The sequence below is a fragment of the Numida meleagris genome, chromosome 1 (assembly GCF_002078875.1).
Source record: "Numida meleagris isolate 19003 breed g44 Domestic line chromosome 1, NumMel1.0, whole genome shotgun sequence".
In the NCBI taxonomy this organism is placed as follows: domain Eukaryota; kingdom Metazoa; phylum Chordata; class Aves; order Galliformes; family Numididae; genus Numida; species Numida meleagris.
This window is the reverse complement of record NC_034409.1, coordinates 78,316,745-78,337,883: the sequence shown is the minus strand read 5'-3', so window position 1 is coordinate 78,337,883 and position 21,139 is coordinate 78,316,745. Positions and strand designations below refer to the sequence as shown.

The 21,139-nt window shown below is 43.8% G+C and overlaps 2 protein-coding genes across 14 annotated transcripts in view; both read left to right on the top strand.

The window, feature by feature from the left end:
• The window catches only part of SLC22A15 (solute carrier family 22 member 15), a 51,187-nt gene extending 41,322 nt beyond the window's left edge, over nucleotides 1–9,865 (top strand). Inside the window, exons 13-16 of one of the 2 annotated variants that reach the window (XM_021397792.1) lie at nucleotides 1,299–1,909; nucleotides 2,219–2,341; nucleotides 2,719–2,729; nucleotides 9,790–9,859. In XM_021397792.1, the coding sequence (XP_021253467.1) occupies nucleotides 1,299–1,314 (16 nt within the window). In that variant the 3' untranslated portion in view covers nucleotides 1,315–1,909; nucleotides 2,219–2,341; nucleotides 2,719–2,729; nucleotides 9,790–9,859. Of the gene's footprint in view, nucleotides 1–1,298; nucleotides 2,342–2,718; nucleotides 2,730–9,789 lie in introns of both variants that reach the window. The other variant, XM_021397783.1, reaches the window with a different exon arrangement.
• Nucleotides 2,859–21,139, top strand: part of MAB21L3 (mab-21 like 3) — a 31,160-nt gene continuing 12,879 nt past the window's right edge. For 2 of the 12 annotated variants that reach the window (XM_021397912.1, XM_021397917.1), the window contains exons 1-4: nucleotides 9,909–11,258; nucleotides 14,691–14,831; nucleotides 16,906–16,977; nucleotides 18,860–19,151. In XM_021397912.1, the coding sequence (XP_021253587.1) occupies nucleotides 11,211–11,258; nucleotides 14,691–14,831; nucleotides 16,906–16,977; nucleotides 18,860–19,151 (553 nt within the window). In that variant the 5' untranslated portion in view covers nucleotides 9,909–11,210. Of the gene's footprint in view, nucleotides 2,924–9,278; nucleotides 9,441–9,569; nucleotides 9,886–9,908; nucleotides 11,259–14,690; nucleotides 14,832–16,905; nucleotides 16,978–18,859; nucleotides 19,152–21,139 lie in introns of those variants that run through there. The other 10 variants (XM_021397888.1, XM_021397877.1, XM_021397898.1 and 7 more) reach the window with 10 other exon arrangements.

The following is a 21,139-nucleotide window of genomic DNA, read 5'->3' as shown; positions in this document are numbered from 1 at the left end:
TTTACTTTCACACCAGCCCTTGGGCAGGGCAGATCGTGCTGATGTACCCAGCCACACTGTGTTAAACTGGGCTGCCATTAAATAAAGCTTTGCTTTCCTGCCCATTGTATGGGAACTGGCCATATCTTGCTCTAACTCGAGCCTGTTTGACTACTGAGTAGTTGTATTGTGCTGTTTGTTGAGTCAAGATAAGGAAAAACAGGGTGAGACTGGAAAGGGGATGTAAATTACTTATGAGAAGGGCTGTGGTTCGCATTGCTGTTTTGTTTTTTTTTGGCGGATGTAACTGGCCTTTGCCTTGTTGTGACGCTTTTGCTGTCCATAATTTTTCACGGTAGCAAGGAGAAGACATCTCTGAACGTCATCAAGTGGGAGGGGTGGAACTAAAGTACCATCCTTTGAAAGGAGGGATGGTTTGATATGAATCCTTGGCAATGAGAGCTGGTACTGCTGTAAATTGTGGTGGCGGAAGTAAGCTTTGCCTACCAGCTACCAAGCAGCTATCAGGCAAAAGCACTCAGTCCTTCAAAGCACCAGGTTTTTGTTTAACTGAGGTGTTAACCACAGTGAACTTCTGCTGAATTGATACATTAGCTTGTGCAAAGAACTCAACTCTGCCTTTTCCAGCAGTGTCGTCTTGCATCTTGATGCTACATAGGACAAGAGACAGGACGAACACTTGTGGCCAAATTATCTCTGTCTTGGTGAATAAGCCTCTAATCCTGCTCAGTTACTTAAGAGCATTTTCAGTGAACAATCCTTGCTGCAGGGAGGAGGGAGGAAATCTCAACTTATTTATCAAACTTGCTAACAGCATATAATACAATATCAAACTTGAAAAATTGGTTCACAGATGACTTATTCTTGCCATTTTTTTTTCTAATAAGGAAGACAAAGATTCAGTTGATGAGATTTGCCTCCATTTTGGGTATGGAGGGTGTAATGTGCACCAGAAGAAAATTCAGCCCTCTTTTTGATCTCAGTTTGCTGAGAGGTAGCTAGGATATGGCAATGGCAATCCTGCAATCTGTTCTGCAGCTATAAGTGGGCAATTTTGTTCATTTCTATGCACTCTGAATAATCCATGCAGTGCCTTGGCAAAGCTACAATGAGGAATGTCATGAGGACTTGTCAAAGGGAAGGCTGACTGATCCGTGCAGATGGGTTTGCTTGGAAGTCTGCAAGTTTAGAAACAATTTAAAATCTAGTTCAGCTTTATTCTGGTTCAGCTATGGATTGAGCCGTGGACCAGATTCCAGTGCTGGGGTGCTCTAATGTTTATTTTTTCTTTTATTTAGGCGTGTCCTTAGGTAGCTCCAAGAGGCTGCATCCTGAAGTGTGAGCATAGCCCAGACTCATGGTCCCTAAGTTGTCTTCCAGCTGTGACAGTGCAAGGTGACATTTTTGCTAATATCATGATGGAGCTATCCTGTGGGTTTACCTAACAAAAGCAGAGGAACATGCATAAGAAGCATATAGGTGCTTTGTGCAAGCAAGAATGACTGATAATGGAAGTTGTTCAGCTTAGGGTGATGCCTCTTGACCAAGTACTACTACTTGCATGATCTCCTGTAAATATTTGTTACTTCACAATGCTTTTAGTAGCACTTTGGCTTGGTAGGACTCCTTTACCTCAGTTTTGGTTGGTGGGTGTACCAGATAGTAGGTTCTCCTTCTGCATGTATTGTAGCACAGCTGATAGTTTGTCCCTGTTCTTAACTCTGAGCTCAAGTAAAAGTAGAAGCTGTTAGGGAAAGTAAGTATTCTACCTCCAGTTACACCAGGGAGCCAAATCAGGGCCAGTACAGAGCTTTCTTGTGTGACAAGAAGGCAATGGGCTCATTTCTTCAGCGTGCATGAATTGCCCTTTGTGAAGACCTGCCCTGCCAGCTTGAGCATGCAACTCTAGGTATGCTTTTCACTGTGCTAATTTCCTGGTCTGCAGCCACCTTTATTTTCCTGTAATAGTTAATCTGTCTCCTTGTATTTCATGTACTTGGTTTTTCTTCCAAATTTTAACCTGTATCAAGGCACCTCAATGCTTGTCAAATGTCCTGGTGCATGGATATATTTGCAGTGGATACCAGATATCCACCCTGTTGTTTGTTGTTTCTTCAATAGCTGCAGTCATGCATGCACTTACCCAGGCCTCGTTCTGTTTGTGTCAAGTACTCTTTCTGGTTTACTTGATGTTCATTTTGAAATGTTTGACGAACAGCTTGTTAAAGGAAGTAGAGAAAAATGCACAGAACCTTCTGCAAGTCCTGCCAACACACATTACCGGTGTGGTGAATAGGACAGAGCCTTCGAGTACTGCAGCTGAAATAGGTACCAGCTTTGGGTAAGTCGCTTTTCCTCACCAAGTTTGCTGCTTTCTTCAAACCTCTGCCCCAAATCGCATCTAAAATTCAAGCCAGTGTAATTTCCCTGGATCACAAAATCATAGAATTGAGTTGGAAGGGACTTTTAATGGTCACCTAGTCCAACTTGCCTGCAATGAACAGGGACACGTACAGCTAAATCAGGTTACTCAGAGCCCCGTCCAGCCCAAATGTCTCTAATTGAAATAATAATACTATAATTTAATTTAATTTAAATAATAAAATGTCTCCATTATTGTAAAACACTTCTTCCAGTCTAAATCTCCCCTGCTGAAAGCATTTGCCCTTGTCCTATCATCACAGGCCCTCCTAAAGACTGTCCTCTTCTTTCTTGTAGCTCCCCTTTAGGTACTGAAAGGCCGCTGTAAGGTCTCCCCAGAGCCTTCTCTTCTCCAGGCTGAACAGCCCCAGCTCTCTCAGCCTGTCCTCATTGGAGAGGTGTTCCATCCCTTGGATCATTTTTGAGGCCCTCCTCTGGAAGCACTCCAACAGGCCCACATCTCTCCTGTATGAGGACTCCACATCTGGACACAGTACTCCAGGTGAGGCCTCACCAGCGCAGAGCAGAGGGGCAGGATCCCCTCCCTCAACCTGCTGGCCACGCTTCTTTTGATGCAGCCCAGGATACAGTTGGCTTTCTGGGCTGTGAGGACACATTACTGGCTCATGTCCAGCTGCCATCCACCAGTATCCCCAGGTCCTATTCAGCAGGGTTGTGCTCCATCCTTACATACCCCAGCTTGTACTGATAGCGAACATCGTTGTGACCCAGGTGCAAGACCTTGCACTTGGCTTTGTTGAACCTCTTGAGGTTCTCCTGGGCCCACTGCTCAAACCTGTCTAGGTATCTCTGGATGGACCATGGCTTATGTTCAGTTAGTATTTACTCTGATGATTCTGGGCATCTCTACTGAAGTCAGCATAAGGATATTACAGAGGAATTGAGAAATCCTAGGGATTAAATTTTGAATGCTCTAATCCTTGTGTAATATATAGAAGAGTAAACTATTGGGATAATGTGGCTTTCAGAAACAATATGCACAAGAGTAGGATCAATTGTTTGTACTGTGACCTCTCCTGAGTGTTCCTTGAACTGAGGGTCTCTTACCTCCTCAAACTTTGGGTTACAACTGATGGCATTTGGCCTTGTTTGTTAAAGAGTGGTGAAAGCAGTAGACAGTTCTCTGAACCTTTTAAAATGAGATCTCTCTTGTCCAGTTCCTGCTGTCAGGGATGGAATGGCTCTGTGCTCCCATAAATGCTGCTGTGCTTCCTCTTCCCTTCTGACCCAAACTCAGTATGGTGAAGAGGCAGCCCTTCCCTGTCTTCCCAGACAACTGATAGCTTTATTTACCTTGTTTTCCTTCCTAAACTTCACCTTCCCACACATGTGCATCTGTAATACCTTCCCCTCCCTCCAGGAAAAGCCCGAGGAGCAGAGGTGCACTTGCTCCTGACACTGACTAGTCAAGCAACTTCCTTTGCACATTCCCAGTGCTTTTATTCCAGGATAATTTCTCCTCCCCTAGTCCTGCTTTCCATGCTCTGAATTTGCATTTAACTAGTTCCAGCCCTACATATCTACCCTGTGTCCTGCCACAGCCTGGAACAGATGCAGCACAAATGATTGACCCTTTTCCCTTGGGCGGTTTGGCTTTGACTGCAGAAAGCAGCCAATAAAGTGGAAAGGGTTGGGCAGCTGGCTGCGGGGATTCACTTGAAGCTGTATAGCTTTATGGTCTTAGGTAGAGGAGGAAGTTTGCTTAGAAAATGCAATTGCATTCCTCCTTTTGCTGCCAGCTCTTGAAGACACATTTTTAGAAGTTGCCAACTACAAGAATAACATCTATTTGCCAGACACAGCTTGGGCTGGAGGCTGTTAGCTGTCTTCCAGTCACTGGAGCTGGAGCGTGTAGCAATGCAGGTCATGATCTCCTCTGATAGAAGTTCTTTGAGCAGACCCAACTGAAGCCTCTGCTGAGATTCTCTCTCAGACAAGGCGAGTTCTCACTGCAGTTTGTCTGCTGAATCTCTTGATCTGCTTTGTGGTACATGTAGCATACTTCTAATAAAGTGAATCTCTTTTTGCACTTCTGCTGGTGCTCTCATTCTTGTCTATGTTTTATTGTTCTCTCAGCAGCTGTTTCCCTGAAGGCCCTCATGCTATTGAGTCTCTTAATGATCTTCCCCTCCTCTCCCTTCATCCCATCCAAAACATGCAGCTGTCTGTGCTTTCCTTGTGCTTTTCTCTGGTCATTCCTAAAGATATACTGACAAAATCTCCCTCAGCTTTTCCTTTCCACCTTGTCCTCGGTGCTTGTGTTACCCTCAGAATACAGCACAGCATTCAAGTTAACATATCTTGGGGAACACTTACTGGTTTTCTGTTTGATATTTATTAGCTGTGCGTGATGTGACACAAGCTGAAGTGTGATCAAACAGCTTCTTTTACCGTAGATCATACTGCCAACAAAGATTGTACAAAAACACGGGTGCTTTGATGTCGTTCAGGTTCACGCTGAGTGTGGAAGTCCAACTCCCTTTACTCTTGTTTTGTTTTTCACGTCTGTCGCACCCTGACACACAAATACATCTCCTAGCACTCAGAAATATCCAAAAGGAGGGAAATGAAGCTGTGAAGGGGAGCACAAGTCTGGTGGGGAGCAGCTGAGGAAACTGGAATCGTTCACACTGAAGAAGAGGAGGCTCAGGGGAGATGTTATTGCTCTCTACAGCTCCCTGAAAGGAGGTTTTAGCGTAATGGGGGTCAGCCTCTTCTGCCGGGTGACAGCGATAGGATGACAGGGAATGGCCTTAAGTTGTGTGAAAGGAGGTTCAGGTTGGATATTTGAAAAAATGTCTTCTCAGAAAGAGTACTGAGGCACTGGCACAGGCTGCCCAGGGAGGTGGTGGAGTCACCGTCCCTGGAGGCGTTCAAGAACTGTGTAGATGTGGCGCTGAAGGACACAGCTTAGTGGGCATGGTGGGGATCGGTTGGTGGTTGGACTAATGATCTTAGAGGTGTTTCCAACCTTAATGATTCTATAGTTCTATTCTAAGTAGCTCCCAAGGATCCAGCTCTCAGACTGGGACCCTTCTCACCCACTTGCTGAAGCTGGCTTCTTTGTTCTGGAATAATTATATTTTCACTTAGAGAAAGCAATAGACCTCATGGCCATGTAGCTGTCGCTGCCTGTAAGATATAAAACCTAGTTTCTAGTTCTGGCTCCAGTGAACACGTTTTTTATCAGTCAGTCGCTGGATGAAGCACATAAGCAGGGATGCCAGCTCGAGTCCCTCTTTCTCAAGTGAGCTTGCATTGCAGTGACTATTCTCATTTAGCACTAGTGATTTATTCAATTTACTTCAAACTACCATAGACTCAAGCAATAAGTTATGAATCAGGTCAATTTGGACACAACAGCAAAGTGTAAAAAATAATAAAAGTGGACATTGTTTGTGCTCTGGAGGGCAGCCACAGAAATACACCAGCTCCTTGAAGTGCTGCAGCGCAATCTGATTTCCACCCCATATAGACCGACCATTGCAGTAAGCAGGCTTCTTCTTTTGGCTCTTTTAAAGGTTGGCTGTGGTCTTTGTCCTGGAGTTACTATGCCTCTATATTTAAAGTATTTTTCCTGACAGCTGAAAGTAATCAGTCTACCAGGAGCTGAGCAAGCCCATGCTGAGCCCAGAAGTGTGGCAGCTTTTTCTCACCTGCCGTGACTTCTAGTGCTAAATGCTTTTCCGCTTGCAATGTGCTCTGCCAAACATCATGTTTCCTCCAGATGCAGCTCTTCCAACCATGTGCTTAAATCAGTGAGTGTTCCTTGGTGTTTTATATTTCCTTTTTGGCATTCAGGCCATTTACCTAGGCATATAAATAAAAGTGCTGGAAGGCTCCTGTTTGTATGAATGTTGGCCACAACTAGCTTTTCAGGATGGTGGGACCTCTGGATTAAAACAAGATCAGTCACTGTAGTTTAGTGGTGGATAAAACGGTAATGGAGGAAAAATATCCATTACAGATGCTTGGAAATGATCTGATGACATATTTTGTTTAAATCTCGATGCGCGAAACTTGACTATTTCATTGAATTTCCAGAGGATAATGCATAGACTAAGAAGTCAAAATGTCACTCTTCTGGCCCACATCTCAGTCGGAGCTGTCCTGGGAACCTCAGAGCTGGTACAGCCTGTCTCCTGTGCTGCCCCATGAGCTGACCATTATGAACTTGGAGATTTCCAGGCTCTCTGAACAGCTCACCACACTGGGTACCAGTGATCTTAGCAATACTAGAAGCCAAGCTGTATGTTTTGTGCTTGTTACCCTGTGACTTGCTTCATAACAGCTGCAAAAGGGACTGCATTCTCATGAATTTGCTAGTTGGGGGTGGTAAGTAGGGGGCAGCTGCTTCACAGTCTTAGTAATTTTCAGAATTTTCTGCGTCCTCAGCTGGTTCTGCTGGAGTGATCACTTTCTTTGGAGATACTACTCTGAAGTCTGAAAAGATTCAGATTGCAAATTGTTTTGAGTTTCCAGATCCCTCAGATTTCCAGATAATTATTTTCTAGCGAAAGCTACTTCCTTTTTCCGACATGTCTGGTCTGGTCACAAATGGAGAAAAGATATCAGGCTGCGCCTGATCCAGTGCTGTGCTTAGTTTGGAAAGTATATAAGCTTGATGTGTAGTACAGGTTGAGGGCTGATGTAAGAACACGTGGCAGTGAGACCAAGCAGTACGAGCATTTGGAGCTTGCCAGGTATTGATTGGTGAGGAGTGGGAATGAGAAGAGAAGCATTTCAATTTGGCATCCATACGCGATTCTGATGCTGTCATAGTGAATTAGCAGCACTTTCTTTTCCCTGTAGCCCATCCCAGGCTTTTGTCATTGAAGCATCCCTTTTGTCCATATCTCTTTGTTGAAAGACAAAGTGAAAAAAAAAAACAAAGTAAACAAAAAGAAAACCAAACAAATAAATGCACAGAACTTGTGCTCCTAGAAAGTCTGGTTATGTTATGCTAGTATCCTCTGAATGGAGACTCAGTAATACTGTGCCATCACTGCTAAAGACTGTTACAGAATAAATACAGGGGATTCAAGCTACAATTATCATTTTGTACAGTCGCTTAGTCCACTAATGGGGAGAAACAGGGCAACAGTTTAAAGAAGGCAAGAGGACTGTCAGAGGTTATTAAATCTACGGGGATGATTTGCTTTGGTAGCCTCTCCTGACCCAAGTACACACTTTGGCAGCAGACTTAATGCCTCTGGTAATTAGAGCAAGAAAAGATGGGTCATCATTAGCAACTGCAAATTGTGTTGTATTTCGTCTGGAAAGCAGCATCATTTTCAGTAGGGCTTATTTGTTGCCACTGCAGATCATCTGTGAGTTGCAAGTGGTACACTGGGCTAACTCATTTATGTGATTTAGTAGAGGCTTTCTAACGCATGCTTACTGTTCCGTATGAGTAGCTTTTCTAGATAGTTGCAAAACAGAAAATGCCACAATATTAGACTTCCTTGTGCAGCTACTACTACTGTTCTTATTTACATGATGTTGGTGATTTTTTGTTGTGCACTTCATGGTTCAAATGGTTTTTGATTGTGTGTTTGAAATATATTTGTCATGTCTGTAGAACTAAAGAGTGAAGAAAGGAAAGCCAGACAAGCATAGAAAGCATCCGTAATTGTCAGCTTCAGAATATACAAGAGCCAATCCAGTACCATTCAAGGTATATATTCGCGGAATACTTTTATGTGGGCTTCCCAGAACCACAGTCATATCCAGTTCTGGATGTTGCCAAAGACCCAAATAGATGATCTATCGTAGATTCAATGTAGTTGGAGATATTAGGAAATCCTCAAATACTCTTAGAAGCATATCAATAAGCAACTGAGGGCACAGGTGCAAAGCAAATGAGGTACAGAGGAAACTGGCCACAGTGAATGCTGTTAGAAGGTGCTATGTGGACACTGAAATAAAACAAAGGGGAAGTGTGTAATACAGCTGAATAATTTCAAATTAATTTACATAGATCAGCAGGGAACTATGATTGAAGAAGAACGAGATATTGAAGCCTGGCTTGGAAATGCATGTGAACAGCTGGATAAATCAACGGATGCTCATCAAGCAGAAACTGGGGGACTGTCAGTGGTCAGCTAGCTATATATGAAAATGAAATGAATGAAAACCTCCTGAGGGACATCCTTATGCCATATTCTTCTCTATAGAGAGAGGGAGCTGGGGACATCTAGGCCCATCTGGGGCAATCCCAGGTATTTATACAAACTGGGGGAAGAACTCCTCAAGAGCAGCCCTGCGGGGAAGGACTTGGGGGTCCTGGTGGATGAGAAGCTGGACATTTGCCAGCAGTGTGCGCTGGCAGCCCGGAATGCCAACTGTGTTCTGGGCTGCATTAAAAGAGGAGTGGCCAGCAGGGAGAGGGAGGTGATTGTCCCCCTCTACTCGGCTCTTGTGAGACCCTAACTGGAGTACTGCGGCCAGGCCTGGGGCCCCCAGCACAAGAAAGATGTGGAGCTCTTAGAACGAGTGCAGAGGAGAGCGACTAAGATGATCAGAGGGCTGGAGCACCTCTCCTATGAGGAAAGGTTGAGGGAACAGGGGTTGTTTAGCTTGGAGAAGAGAAGGCTCCTGGGAGACCTCATTGTGGCCTTCCAATACTTGAAGGGAGCATATAAACAGGAGGGGGAACAATTGTTCAAGAGGGTGGATAGCGATAGGACAAGGGAGAATGGTTTTAAACTGAGACAGGGGAGGTTTAGGTTAGATATTAGGAGGAATTTTTTCGCACAGAGGGTGGTGATGCCCTGGAACAGGTTGCCCAGGGAGGTTGTGGATGCCCCGTCCCTGGAGGCATTCAAGGCCAGACTGGATGTGGCTCTGGGCAGCCTGGTCTAGTGGTTGGCGACCCTGCACACAGCAGGGGGGTTGAGACTAGATGATCTTTGAGGTCCTTTTCAACCCAGGCCACTCTATGATTCTATGATTCTCTTGGAGAAGTGCTTACAATGGAAAAAGATGGTAAACTCAAGGTGTGTTATTGTACACAAGAAAAATGACCAAACCCATGTTTTTTCTGTGTCTGCCAGCAACTGTGATTCCAGACAGCTGTCATGAGGAGAGAGACCTTATAGGTGCAAGAAAGTGAGACTGACTCCTTGCTGCCTAATACACATCTGATGGTTTGGGTTTTGAAGTAATGTATGGTACCAAGGTTGTTAAGGAAGTTATCATTGTGCTTACGATACTTGAGGGGGCATGAGGGAGTTGATGTATTAGTGACATATTTTTAGCCAAATCACCATTTGTAGAGCTCATTCTCCTCCTTTGCACGCTGTTTGAACTAATCCCATCTAATGCGGCCCTACACGCCCTTTGTAGCCAATTGTTCCAGTCACCTTGTTTTGGATCCTGCCTTTTGTCTGACTTCCCTAGCAGAGCTCTCACACCGCTGGCCCCTCAGGTGAAAGACATCCAGTAAGTCTTGAAGCTAGAAACAATGAGGTAGGATTCCTGAAAATAGAGGGTTCCATCTTTTTCAGTGTCCAGCTCCCATGGAGGCAGGTTGGGGAAGTAAATGTGCCTATATATCTTTGTGAATATTCCCTGAGTCTCTCAGCAAAAAGACAAAGGCAGCTTTGGTGCTCGGGAAGCACAGAGAGCAGTTTGATTTGTAGATTCTGGGGGATTGGATGTCCTCAGGTATTGGTTCTCCATTAATGTACTTAGCGTTCAGCTCTTAATGAGAAATGATAATCACAAAAGATACCCAGCAATGAAAGAGCTTGCTCCAAGATTCTGAGATAGCAGCCAGTGCCTGTGGATGTGCTGCCCTTTGCTGGCTGCTGTGGTGGTAATGTCAGCCAAGGGATGTCAAAGTTCAATTTCCAGGGGAAATAAAGATTTTACTGGAAAGTAGAGTGTGCCTTCCTTAATAAGGAAGCAGCATTGGATCTCAACCGTATATTCCATCATTGCTCTCCGTGTGCTGATGTACCCTTTTTTATAAAAGCCAACAACCCTCACTGGATCGATAAGTCCTGATCAATTGTTTTTCTCGCTGAATTATCCATATGGGGTCGTTAGCTGAGCTGCTGGCAGAAAGTGAGAGAGAGCGTTCAGCCTGTTTACTGTAAAGAGAGCGAAGCAAGCAACCAGGAGGGGACAGGCAGCAGGATATTTACTGTCAATACAGCCGGAGAGAGAGAAGAGATATAAGGAGAAAGGAGCCGAGGCTGAAGACCGCAACTCAAATGAATGATCAGAGCGTAAAAATACCCATGCGGTTTCCGATGGAAAGTGGGTGGATTGAAGACAACAAGGGATAACTGAGAGTGTTTAACAAATGGTTTAGTGAAGGGTTAGAGAGACAGGGAAGTACTTGTGGTGCACAGAATGATAGCGCTGTGCATGAGCCTACTGGATCTGCAATGCAACCTGAAAGGATCTGCCGAGACAAAGCAGTAACTGGGATATTTGTGGGTGTGCCTGCACACAAGACGTACCATTTAAGAGTAATCATAGTAAAAATAATAATGATCAAGTTTAGAAAATAGTAGTTGGAGTTAATTTTCCTAAGCAGTTGGGAGTCACTGTTGTTACTCAGACCAAAGGAAAAAAAAAAGGCATATTTTCTTGCTTCTCTCTCCATTTCTTCATGCACAGAGGAATTAGGTGATCTGAGCTTTACAGGGCAAGAAGGCTCTGAGCAGCTGTCTCTGAGTGTCCTTCCTGTTTCCAGATGCAGGCGAACAAGTGAAGAGTGAATTCACACTTTAGAGAACAGTGAAGACCATCTTGCCATGAAACCATTCACAGATGAAGATGTAGAAATCTACATCCAGAGCAAGGTAAGGCTTTATCTGTCCAGATTTTCTGTCTCCCACACTAGGTGTTGATTCTGAAGGGTGCCAACTTGACAGATAGTTGCTTGCCTTCTGTCTTCATTTTTTGAGACGAGACTGGGTAAAGTTTCATGAGAACTGTATTTCTAATGAGATTTCTAGGTTTCTGTTGCAGAATGTTATCAGGGATCTTGGCTGGTAGCCTTGTTTTCCAAGTTGTATGTTCTCTTCTTTATCTTCACATCTCCTGAGTTTTGTTCCCATTCTCATAATTCCAGATGTGAGATGAGCTGTGATCACTAGCATTTAATCTAGGGAGAAGTCCTCGCCTCTTTCCTTGTCCAGTGGTATGGGATTGACAGAAACAAGACCAAAGCCATGACAACAGGGGCTGCTACTTAAAAAGATGCACGTGTAGGAATTAGGGAGAGATGGAAAGAGTTTGAATTCTCCCATTGCCTGTCACCTCAGCTAAGGATACTTCACTATACGCCATAACTAAATAGCTCATCTCAGTACAGGCAGGTTGGAGATCCTTCTATTTTATAGAGGTACTCCAGCACTGTGATATTTTTCTCCATTATGAAATGAAGTAAAACAATAAAAATTATCAATGAAACTGTACATTCCATGAAAAGGGCTTCTAAATGAGCCATAATATATTATTATTTTTTTAAAGCTTGTGCTTCATCACAATGCTTAGCTAATTTCTGTCTGACTGTCTGTTATCCATTACAAAATGCAAGACACTGAAATGAAAAATGATTTCCAAGTGGAAAGCTGTAAGTCTTTCTTTCAGAAAAGGATGAAATATTCTAATACTGTGAAAGGCCTGGTAAAAAATGTTTGGTTTTTTTTCCTGTGGAAATGTTTTGGTGACAAGTAATTGTGTTTCTTTGAGAACTTTCATTTTTCACCCATTCAATGTTTTGCATTGGAAGACCATTCCATTAGAATCTATGCAGTGAGCTATAACAGTGAACCCTTCTCTAAGGATTTATAGAGCTATAAAAGAGGGAACAGAGGGAAGCCATGCACAAGGAAGATGCTCATATGGCCACCACGAGTACAGAATAGACATGGAGCCTAGTTGTGAGGCTCATAGAAACAAATGTTTTCCTTTTTTACTGAAAATCTGATTTCTAGCAGCCTTCCAGCTCTGATGGCTTACTATTACTAGCTTCTTCCTACTCCCAGATTGACTGTCCCAGGGAGGCTGTCCAACCTTCAGGTAGCCCTATGTCTGCCTGTAAAATGCTTCTGTATTTCAAAATAGGTCAACCACCTGCAGCAGTGAATCTCTGATACCAAAGATTTCTTCCTTAACCCACTCATCCATCAAAGGAAACACTTTTTGTTCTGGCAAACTTCTGAAGTAATTGGCTTGGTAATGGAAGTGCCAATAAATGGTAGAAATGGCTGCCTGATGAAGAACTTTTTCTGCCTTTTCTCCCAGCATGCTCATTCTGGTGCTAAACACATTAGGTAAATGCCTTGGTCCTTCAGAAATTGCATTCACTTGGTCATGCTCTATCTTCTGATGTTTATGGCTTCCCTTATGTAGGAAGGTTTAATTTTGCAACAGCGGACTGGGGACATATTTGGAATTAGCTGTGGGTAACACGTTTCATGTCACTTGTTCTTCCATCCTTGCCTCAGTGATGAGGATCTACTTGCAGATGAAGGTGTTTAGTGGTATCTCCCCTAAGCTTTTAGAGTCTGTACTTTCCTAATGACTTCGTGGCGGCAGCTCAAGTTCAGCCAGTAGGCAATGAATGTGCAATTAAATGAGGCCATGCTGGGTTGTATGGATTCTCCCAGGATACCAGAGATAGAAGGAAGTGTTTCTGACAGGTGCCGCTCAGAGAGAGCACAGCATGAGGAAGCAGTACAGGGGCAGTCCTGGACCTCAGCTTGAGCCAACCAACAGTGATGATATACTTTATACAGTCTGTTTTTAGTCTCTGCAAGCTCTTAGGGGTGGATAACTTTCTCTACCACTCATAATGTTTGCTTGTTGAAGGACCCATTAGGTGTCTTGTTGAGCAAGCCAAGTTTATTGGACTGCTCTAAGAACTAACTGGTTCTGGACTAGTGAAAGAAGTAGCTGTAGCTACAGGTGGATACATGTATTACATCTGTATTAGATATAAGCATAAGGGACTATGTGTTGTTAACGTAGCAAAAAATCAGGATGTAAAAGGCAGATGAGAGTCTGGCAAAGGTAATACAATACTGCTGTCTTGATGTATTTCCCACTTGTAAACACTATAAAGGCTTAGTAAAAATACTGTTACCTTTCATAGAATCATTTCCAAGGTTGGAAAAGTCCACCAAGATCATCTTGTCCAACCATCCACCTACCATCAATATTTCCGCACTAAACCATGCTCCATAGTACAACATCTAAATGTTTCTTGAACACCTCCAGGGACAGTGACTCCACCACCTCCCTGGGCAGCCCATTCCAGCACCTGATCACCCTTTCAGAGAATAAATTGTTCCTAATCTGCAACCTGAATCTCCCCTGGCACAACTTGAAGCCGTTCCCTCTAGTCCTATCACTAGTTATGCAGGAGAAGAGGCTGACCCCCACCTCATCACAACCTCTTTTCAGGCGGTTATAGAGAGCTGTAAGGTCTCCCCTGAGCCTCCTCTTCTCCAGACTGAACCATCCCATCAATCAGTTTTGTTGGCTGAGAAAGGAGTTTATTCCAACTCTGTTCGTCTTCAAGTTGTATTAGTCAATTGCTCTTCCTTGATCTAAAGCAAACAATTATCCATTCTTCACTTCAGACCTTCCACTGAAATATTTTTTTAATAAATAATTACACTAATGCTGCTTGAATTGAAGGACTATCTATCTCCTAGCCCCCAGCAGAATCATCTTTGGAAAGATACCTTGTCACTACCTAGGCTGGAACTGTCGCCTGTACTCAGATATGAAGATAGCATGGATATTTTCAATATTCTACATGGGCAACTAAATGTTGCCACATACAGTTGCAATCTGACTAATGCATGAGGTATCTGTGATTCTTGTAGTCTTGCCAGCTCTTGGAGCAAAAAGTAATCCAACTCTGAGAGTGGCTCTGCAGGGGAATAGCTGGCTGTCCTGGATCAAAATGGGTGAAGAACAAGACTGCAGCTAGTTGTTAGCAAATTCATCCATGTAATTAACTCCTTCTCTTCCATCCACTGGAACTGGCATGAGAATATCAACTAATATACTTGGAAGTCTTGAATACTGCCTTTCAGTGCCCACCAGCAAGAGCTCTCCCTCATGGTAAGTTGATTGTAACCTAAAGGGAACAAGTTTTTATTCCCAGAGCAGCATAGGCACATATGTTTCAGGGTGCTCCAAGCTGAATGTTCTTACCACTGGAGACAAAGACTACAGTTATATGTAATATGAAGTGTCTTTCTTGGAACTGACAGGTGGAGCCACGCCATTATCTGGTTTCCAAAACAGTGGAGGAGGTGCAGAAAATCATCCAGCAACTGACCACAGAAATCAGCTATAAGGCCACACGATTCCAGGCTATCTCCAACTCTGGCATTCACAATGAGAATATTAAGGTATGGACAAGAGATCTAGTGTAGTGTCTGAAGTTTGTAGGCAATCAGCCAGTGATTTTCCATTCTGTAAGTGTATGGACAGGTATCTCAAGTAAAACACCACAGAAGATACAATAACATTTCAGTGTGGGGATTCTCGTGACTATCTGGGTCATAAGGACTTACTTGTGGGCATCTAAATACTGGAGGTGCATCAGAGAGGGATGGGTAAATCAGGCAGTTCCTTTTTTCACAACTGCTGCTTTTACAACGAGATGCTGTTGCCAGAGCTGTCAATCTGCAAGCAGAAGCAAAAAGATAGAAAGAAAAAGAAAAAAAAGTACTGCAGTAACATTAAGGGGAAAAAATGTCCATGCCGTTATGAGCTGTGACTCATATTTTTCACAGGTGGAAAGCCTGTCAACTCGCTAAAAAAATTCAGAAAGCTTTCTTCTGCTGTGAACATAGAAAGCTTCTTCAGAAAAATATATTATTTTTTTCCTTGGTCATGAATTACAACTTCTTTTTCCTGGGAAGAAACATGCTTATTATTGGGAGAAGAGAAGCCATTTTAGACTGTCAGATACGAAAAGAACGATGTCCTGTCCCAGATATGACAGAAGACTGATTATTTCCTTTGGCTGCATAACACAGGAATAACAACTGTAAGGGTATAAGTAATACTGATAACAGTGGAAACTTAAGATGAAAATGATCCTTCTCATCTGAACTAATTTACATACTCTAGTTACGTCAACCCATACACTAAAATGCAGCCACTTATGGATAAACGCACAGGGTGTGAAAGCATAAGGCAACTTTTGCAGCTGTCTAGGATTGAGAGGGAAGAATTCTGGGTATGAAGCTGTTTGAAGGGCATGGAGGTGGAGGCAGAATAGAGTCATCCAGTCTGAAAACTGGCTGTTCCTCTGGGGATAAACACATTCAGATTTACGTATTTTCTGGAATGGCGAGTGTCCCAAGGCAGATGTGCTTGCCAGTAGGAAAGACCACAGTGCCACAACACAGTGCCACATCCTGATCCACACGTTCCTTGGTTCTGTGGTCTGCCACCCACATCTCATGCTGGAATGAACCTGCTTGTCTAATGACGTCTGCCAAAACCAAGGCCAAGGTAAAATGGCAGTTCTGAAAAACAAAACGGAACAAAAACAAGGCAATCTATTCTGGTCGGTAACTTGGCACACTGTAGGCTGGTCTGAACACTCTCAACTTAAAAGAGACTCCTGAAATGTATTTTCTTAAAAAGTGGCAGAATTGTTACACACACTTAACCCAGTGCTGTAAGTCAGTGACAATTGCACTTGGAGGACTAGCTAACTTTGTGCTGTAGATAAGGGGCAGCAAAGAATGGGTTAATAAGAAAATGTTTTTGACTTGATCTGTTCTGCTTCCAAAAAATAGAATCTTTAATATCGTTGTTGAAATAAATCACCCTAGAGGAGACTTGTGTCAAGGGAAAGTCAGTATATTAACAATTCTGTATTTAATTTTGCAGCATCTTTCTTTTTTCATGTAAATTAAATTTATGGTGACTTTTCAGAACTTCCAGCTTCTGGTTAAAAAAATTTAATTTAACTTGATGCAGGGTCTAGATTTGTTGAGAAACTACAAGCCTCCTTATAGATACACAGGGCTGTGTGTGGAATTTTAAGAGTTTATAGATATTCAGTGGGTTTTTTTCTGCAACTCAGGGGCAGAAAGCCAAAATCTTCAATAAGAGAATTTGAATTAAACTCAGAGAGTTATTAAATAATTAAATAGTTCATTTTTTACAGCTTCCAAGTTGTGGCCCATTGTTTTTTGCAGCTGTCATCTGTGCAGGTCTGGTGCAAAGGCTGTGGAGGCTTCAATAAAGATGTACGGAGTGGGTTAGCATCCAGAGTAATTCCTAGTACAGCACTGCCCAACCACAGTGCCAAGCGGTCAGCTCTGTAGTGCTGGCAGAGGGGATTTCTTTCCTTTAGCAAAGAGGCTTGAAATATGCTTGCGGCTTTGCTTGGTGAACAGATAACCCGGCACATGCTTTCTCTCTGTTCTATGTGATTCTTGTTTTCCTCTCTGCTGCTCTCAGGATCAGCCAGCCTTACTGGCCAAGTGGTCAGCTCTGCTGCGGGGAAAGCGCCCGTTCCACCCGTCCATCCAGGTACAACACCCTCCCAGTGCCCACTTTCTCCTTGCCCACCCTCTTCTCCAGAGAATTCGCCCTCCTAACTCATCCTCCCATGACTATCTCAGCCTTTCTGCAAGAAACTTCCTTTTTTACTCAAGGCATACGTGTTGTATTTCTAACCTAATGCTTCCACTGGGAACTGAGACATCCTGGCTGCATTTAATTTTATCAGTGTGCTGCAGGCAGGTTTTTAATACAACAGGATTGGCCGCAGGTTACACGTCACAGAGCTTGGGGCCTGCAGTCTGGGTCTGGCATGCAAGGCCTGGTGTGACAGAGCATGGGTGCAGGCCTGGAGTTTGTTTAGGGCGGGAGGATACCAGCTGCACAGCTGAACTTGGTATGAGTACAGCCTCTCAGGGTGATGTTTGAGCCTGGTCAAGCAGAGCATACACTTGTGTACGGCCCAGATCAGCATTATACCCCAACCAACGGCTTTCTTCTTTTGCCTTCAGCTGGGCTGTTGTTTCCCAGCCAGTGGCATGCCCTTCTGATTTTGAGGGGGATGACAGCCACCTGCATACAAGCTGGTTTTGTTGTGGGAAGGAGCAAAGTCTGGGGCTGAGCTGAAATGGAGGTCCACAGGAAAAAGGTGTGGGTAGAAGCCTCAGAAAGCCTGCTTGGAACCATTAAGGTCTTGACAGTGCCCTTAGGGCCTTGGCACCTCTGCAGTAATATTTTAAATCCTAAGTTACACTGATAAGTATCTGAATGTTTGGGATTATTTCTGGAGAATGACAAGGGTGCTTAATTCACCTTGAGGTAACCACCTTCCAGCAACTGCTGTCACCTCACATCTTGCTCACACAGCACTTTCACCTTCTTAATGCCAGTGTAAGTAAGGCTTGGTTGCAAGGGAGATGGAAAAGCTTCTAAGTCAACACAGTAAAAGTCTCAATGGGTTTGGACACCAGCACCTGGAGCCAAGATTGCCAAATGCTTCCAAACTAGTGTCTGGCAGTTCGGGCTGTGTCCTGAACCTGTATGAGGTTTTCTGATATTTTTGTGCCATCTTACACACTCTGCAAATGCTGGTTGAGCGCTGGTTTGGTTGGAAAATGGTTCTCCTCAAAGTGAGGATGATGAACTGTCTTGCAAACAAGCTTGCTTGTGGGTGTTATCCACAGATCATTTTTCCATCCTTACTCTGCTTCTCGCTTCTGCTCAGCAGGAGATGCAGCTTCATACAGCACTGGTCAAAACCTGGGGTTGTTTCTGACAGTGCCACTGCCTGTGTAGGCTCAGGCATGTCACTTGCCTTGATGTTTAGGTCTCTTAATGGAGGACAGTTGTTCTAGTCAGGCAGAGTGAAATCCTAGTAAAATGAATGGGCTGTGGTCTTATTCTACTAATGTCAGTAGTGGATTTTGGAAAACATCCAAAAAGTGCACTTTTGCTATGTTGTGGAACTCTAGGCTTATCTCTGGTAATGGCTCCGAGTTAAGAACTTGAAATACTTTGTTTCCCATTGCTGTATCTCAGAACAAGCTGTCTGATGCTCTTCTGCTCCTTGGAAGCTGTTAGTTATTACATTTCATACAATTGCAGACTAGAAGTAACAAGGAGTGGGGGAAACTATAGCAGATGTGGTGGCAAACCAGCCAGAGTGTGTTCTTGTCTTCTGTGGGCCATGTCTGTCACATCAGGCTCCTCTAGGACAATTTCCTCTCACTCTGTATACTTCCAAGGCAAATCTCAGACAGGTATGGAACAGATCCTGGATGCATTCAATCATTCCTATCATACCATGTTTTTCCTTCCCTCCAAAGCCTCCACTTGCATGTGTTACTTCCTTAACCCTCATGATCATTGATCTGCCCTTGCCTGCACTCTTAATCTCTCCAAATTCTCCTAGGTCTTAGCACCCAGCCAATTCCTCATCACAGTCCCTCTGCGTGGTCTGACCGGGTACAGGGAATGCCAGGTCCGACACTGGCGTTATTACACCGTGCACGGAACCAAGCTACTCTCCTCTGTGCGAGACCCTGAGGAGCTGCATCAATGGCTCGAGGTGGAACAGTTCTCAAAAAGCCTTCAGCAGTGGCATGAAACAGATGTGAACATTGAAGGTGATCTGGTTCCAGCCAAAGTCCTTACCGTCTTCCGAGAGCTGGTGGAAAAGTCAATTGTTTCCTGTAATCTCTCCAGTGAGTTTAGTGGGGATGGGTATCAGGGGAGCTGGCTGTCTTCTGTAGCTAGCAGGGGGAGAACTACTGCATAAACAAAGTGGGCCATTCACATACTTAGAAGTTAAAAAACAACAAATCCCTCCGAAGTCAGGGAGCCTTTAACCCATTGCAGTGGTGCAAATGTAGACCTGCAGAATTAAGTAGTCCTTGGGTTCTTTAAAATCATAGAATGAATCATAGAATGGCCTGGGTTGAAAAGGACCATCATGATCACCTAGTTTCAATCCCCCTGCTGAGTGCAGGGTCTCCAACCACTAGACCAGGCTGCCCAGAGCCACGTCCAGCCTGGCCCTGAACGCCTCCAGGGACGGGGAATCCACAGCCTCCCTGGGCAACCTGTTCCAATGCGTCACCACCCTCTGAGTGAAAAATGGTGTTCTTCTCTTAGGAACTTGGGTAAGTTCTCCAGCAACATTGCCTTCAGCCAAGATGCAACCCAGATTTTCAAAGCAGTTAGAAATTTGGGGAAAAAAATCTTTTTTTTTTTTTTTTTAACAGCAGCTGCAATATGACTTGACTAGTCAGAAAGACGCTTTAGGAAAACTTGGTTACAGGGGAAGTGCATAGGCTGGAGAAGTCTTTGAAGATATGCATAGGGCAGATAATGTTCTAGGGAAGCCTTAGATGCCCATACCTTTCCAGCATGTAGAAGGACTTGAAGCAAAGTCTGTTGGACAAGTGCTCCATTTTCCCCAGTGCCCAGGCTATTCAGCAGATATCACAGAAGCTTGCTTTCAGTAGTAGTGCTGATCCCTCTGTGAGCAATTCCAAAGTGCCTGTGTATATCCTGTGGCAATTTGTACTGGAAGTGCTGACATAATGCAGTCAGTGGTGCATGCAACATGCCTTCATAGCTGCGACATCTGCAGCAAAACGCTGCCTAAACAGTGATCCTCATATTTAATTCTTAGCGTCCTAAAGGCATGTTATAGACTTCAGCTAATGAACACATGGCTTCATCCAAGCTGAATGGTTTATGTTCATCTTTTCACATTAAGATACTGTGACATGGTCAAGATCAGACTATGGTGCCTTTTCTCACATCATGTTTCTAGACTGTCTTTGCCCATCAGCAGCCTGATATGGGTCTTCTGTATTCTAGAAATGTAGACATATTTCACCTCCTCTGATTACATTCCAAATTTTACTCACAGAAAAAACAAGTTAAAGTCATGTTCAGCTAGATGATTGCATTCTTCCAGAAACTATTTGTTATTACAAAAAGGAAAAGAGGGATGAGAATAAAATTTTACCATTGAGGCTCACAGAAAAGATCACATGGAAAGAGGTTTCATCTGAAGCTTTACTTATGTGGAGGTCATTGTGCTGAGGTGAAAACCTGCCATTGTGTCTAGCAGCAGCTCATCAAGTTGCGGAGCCAGAATAGGTGCTCCAAGGGAGCCAGGGAGTGATGTCTGGGCTGATGATTGTCTTTCCATTTTTGTAAGGCCAGCTGGAAGGAAATGGAGACAGAGGACATGAGCTGAATTGAACTTGGGAGGAGTAATTGACTTTTTTTTCTTGTTTTGTTTTGTTTTTGTGAAGAATGAACTTCCTTCACCCCATGGAACATTTAAAGTTATGTAAAAATGTCCCCAGTGTCATTGCTTCTCTGTTTTTTAGTTCTTTGAGAACCAACAAAAACAGAGTTCCTGTGTTGCCTCTCTTGCCATTGGTGGAAAGATAGGTAGCACAGTCATGATGCTTTTGGAAATGCTGTGAATTTATTTATGCGCTGACAAAGCTATGGCTTTAATGCTTTTCAGCTGCTTGGTCTCTCTGCTGAGAGCTTCAGAGCAATATAGCTCCTGTTTTGGTGCCAGGCTGGGCTCATTGGGGAAATAACACCCAGATTTACTGATGTTTACAAAATTATACTGGGGGTGTACTCCACTATGCTTTCTGGAGGAGATGCTAAGTTGCCACTGGGACTAGGTGAACATTTC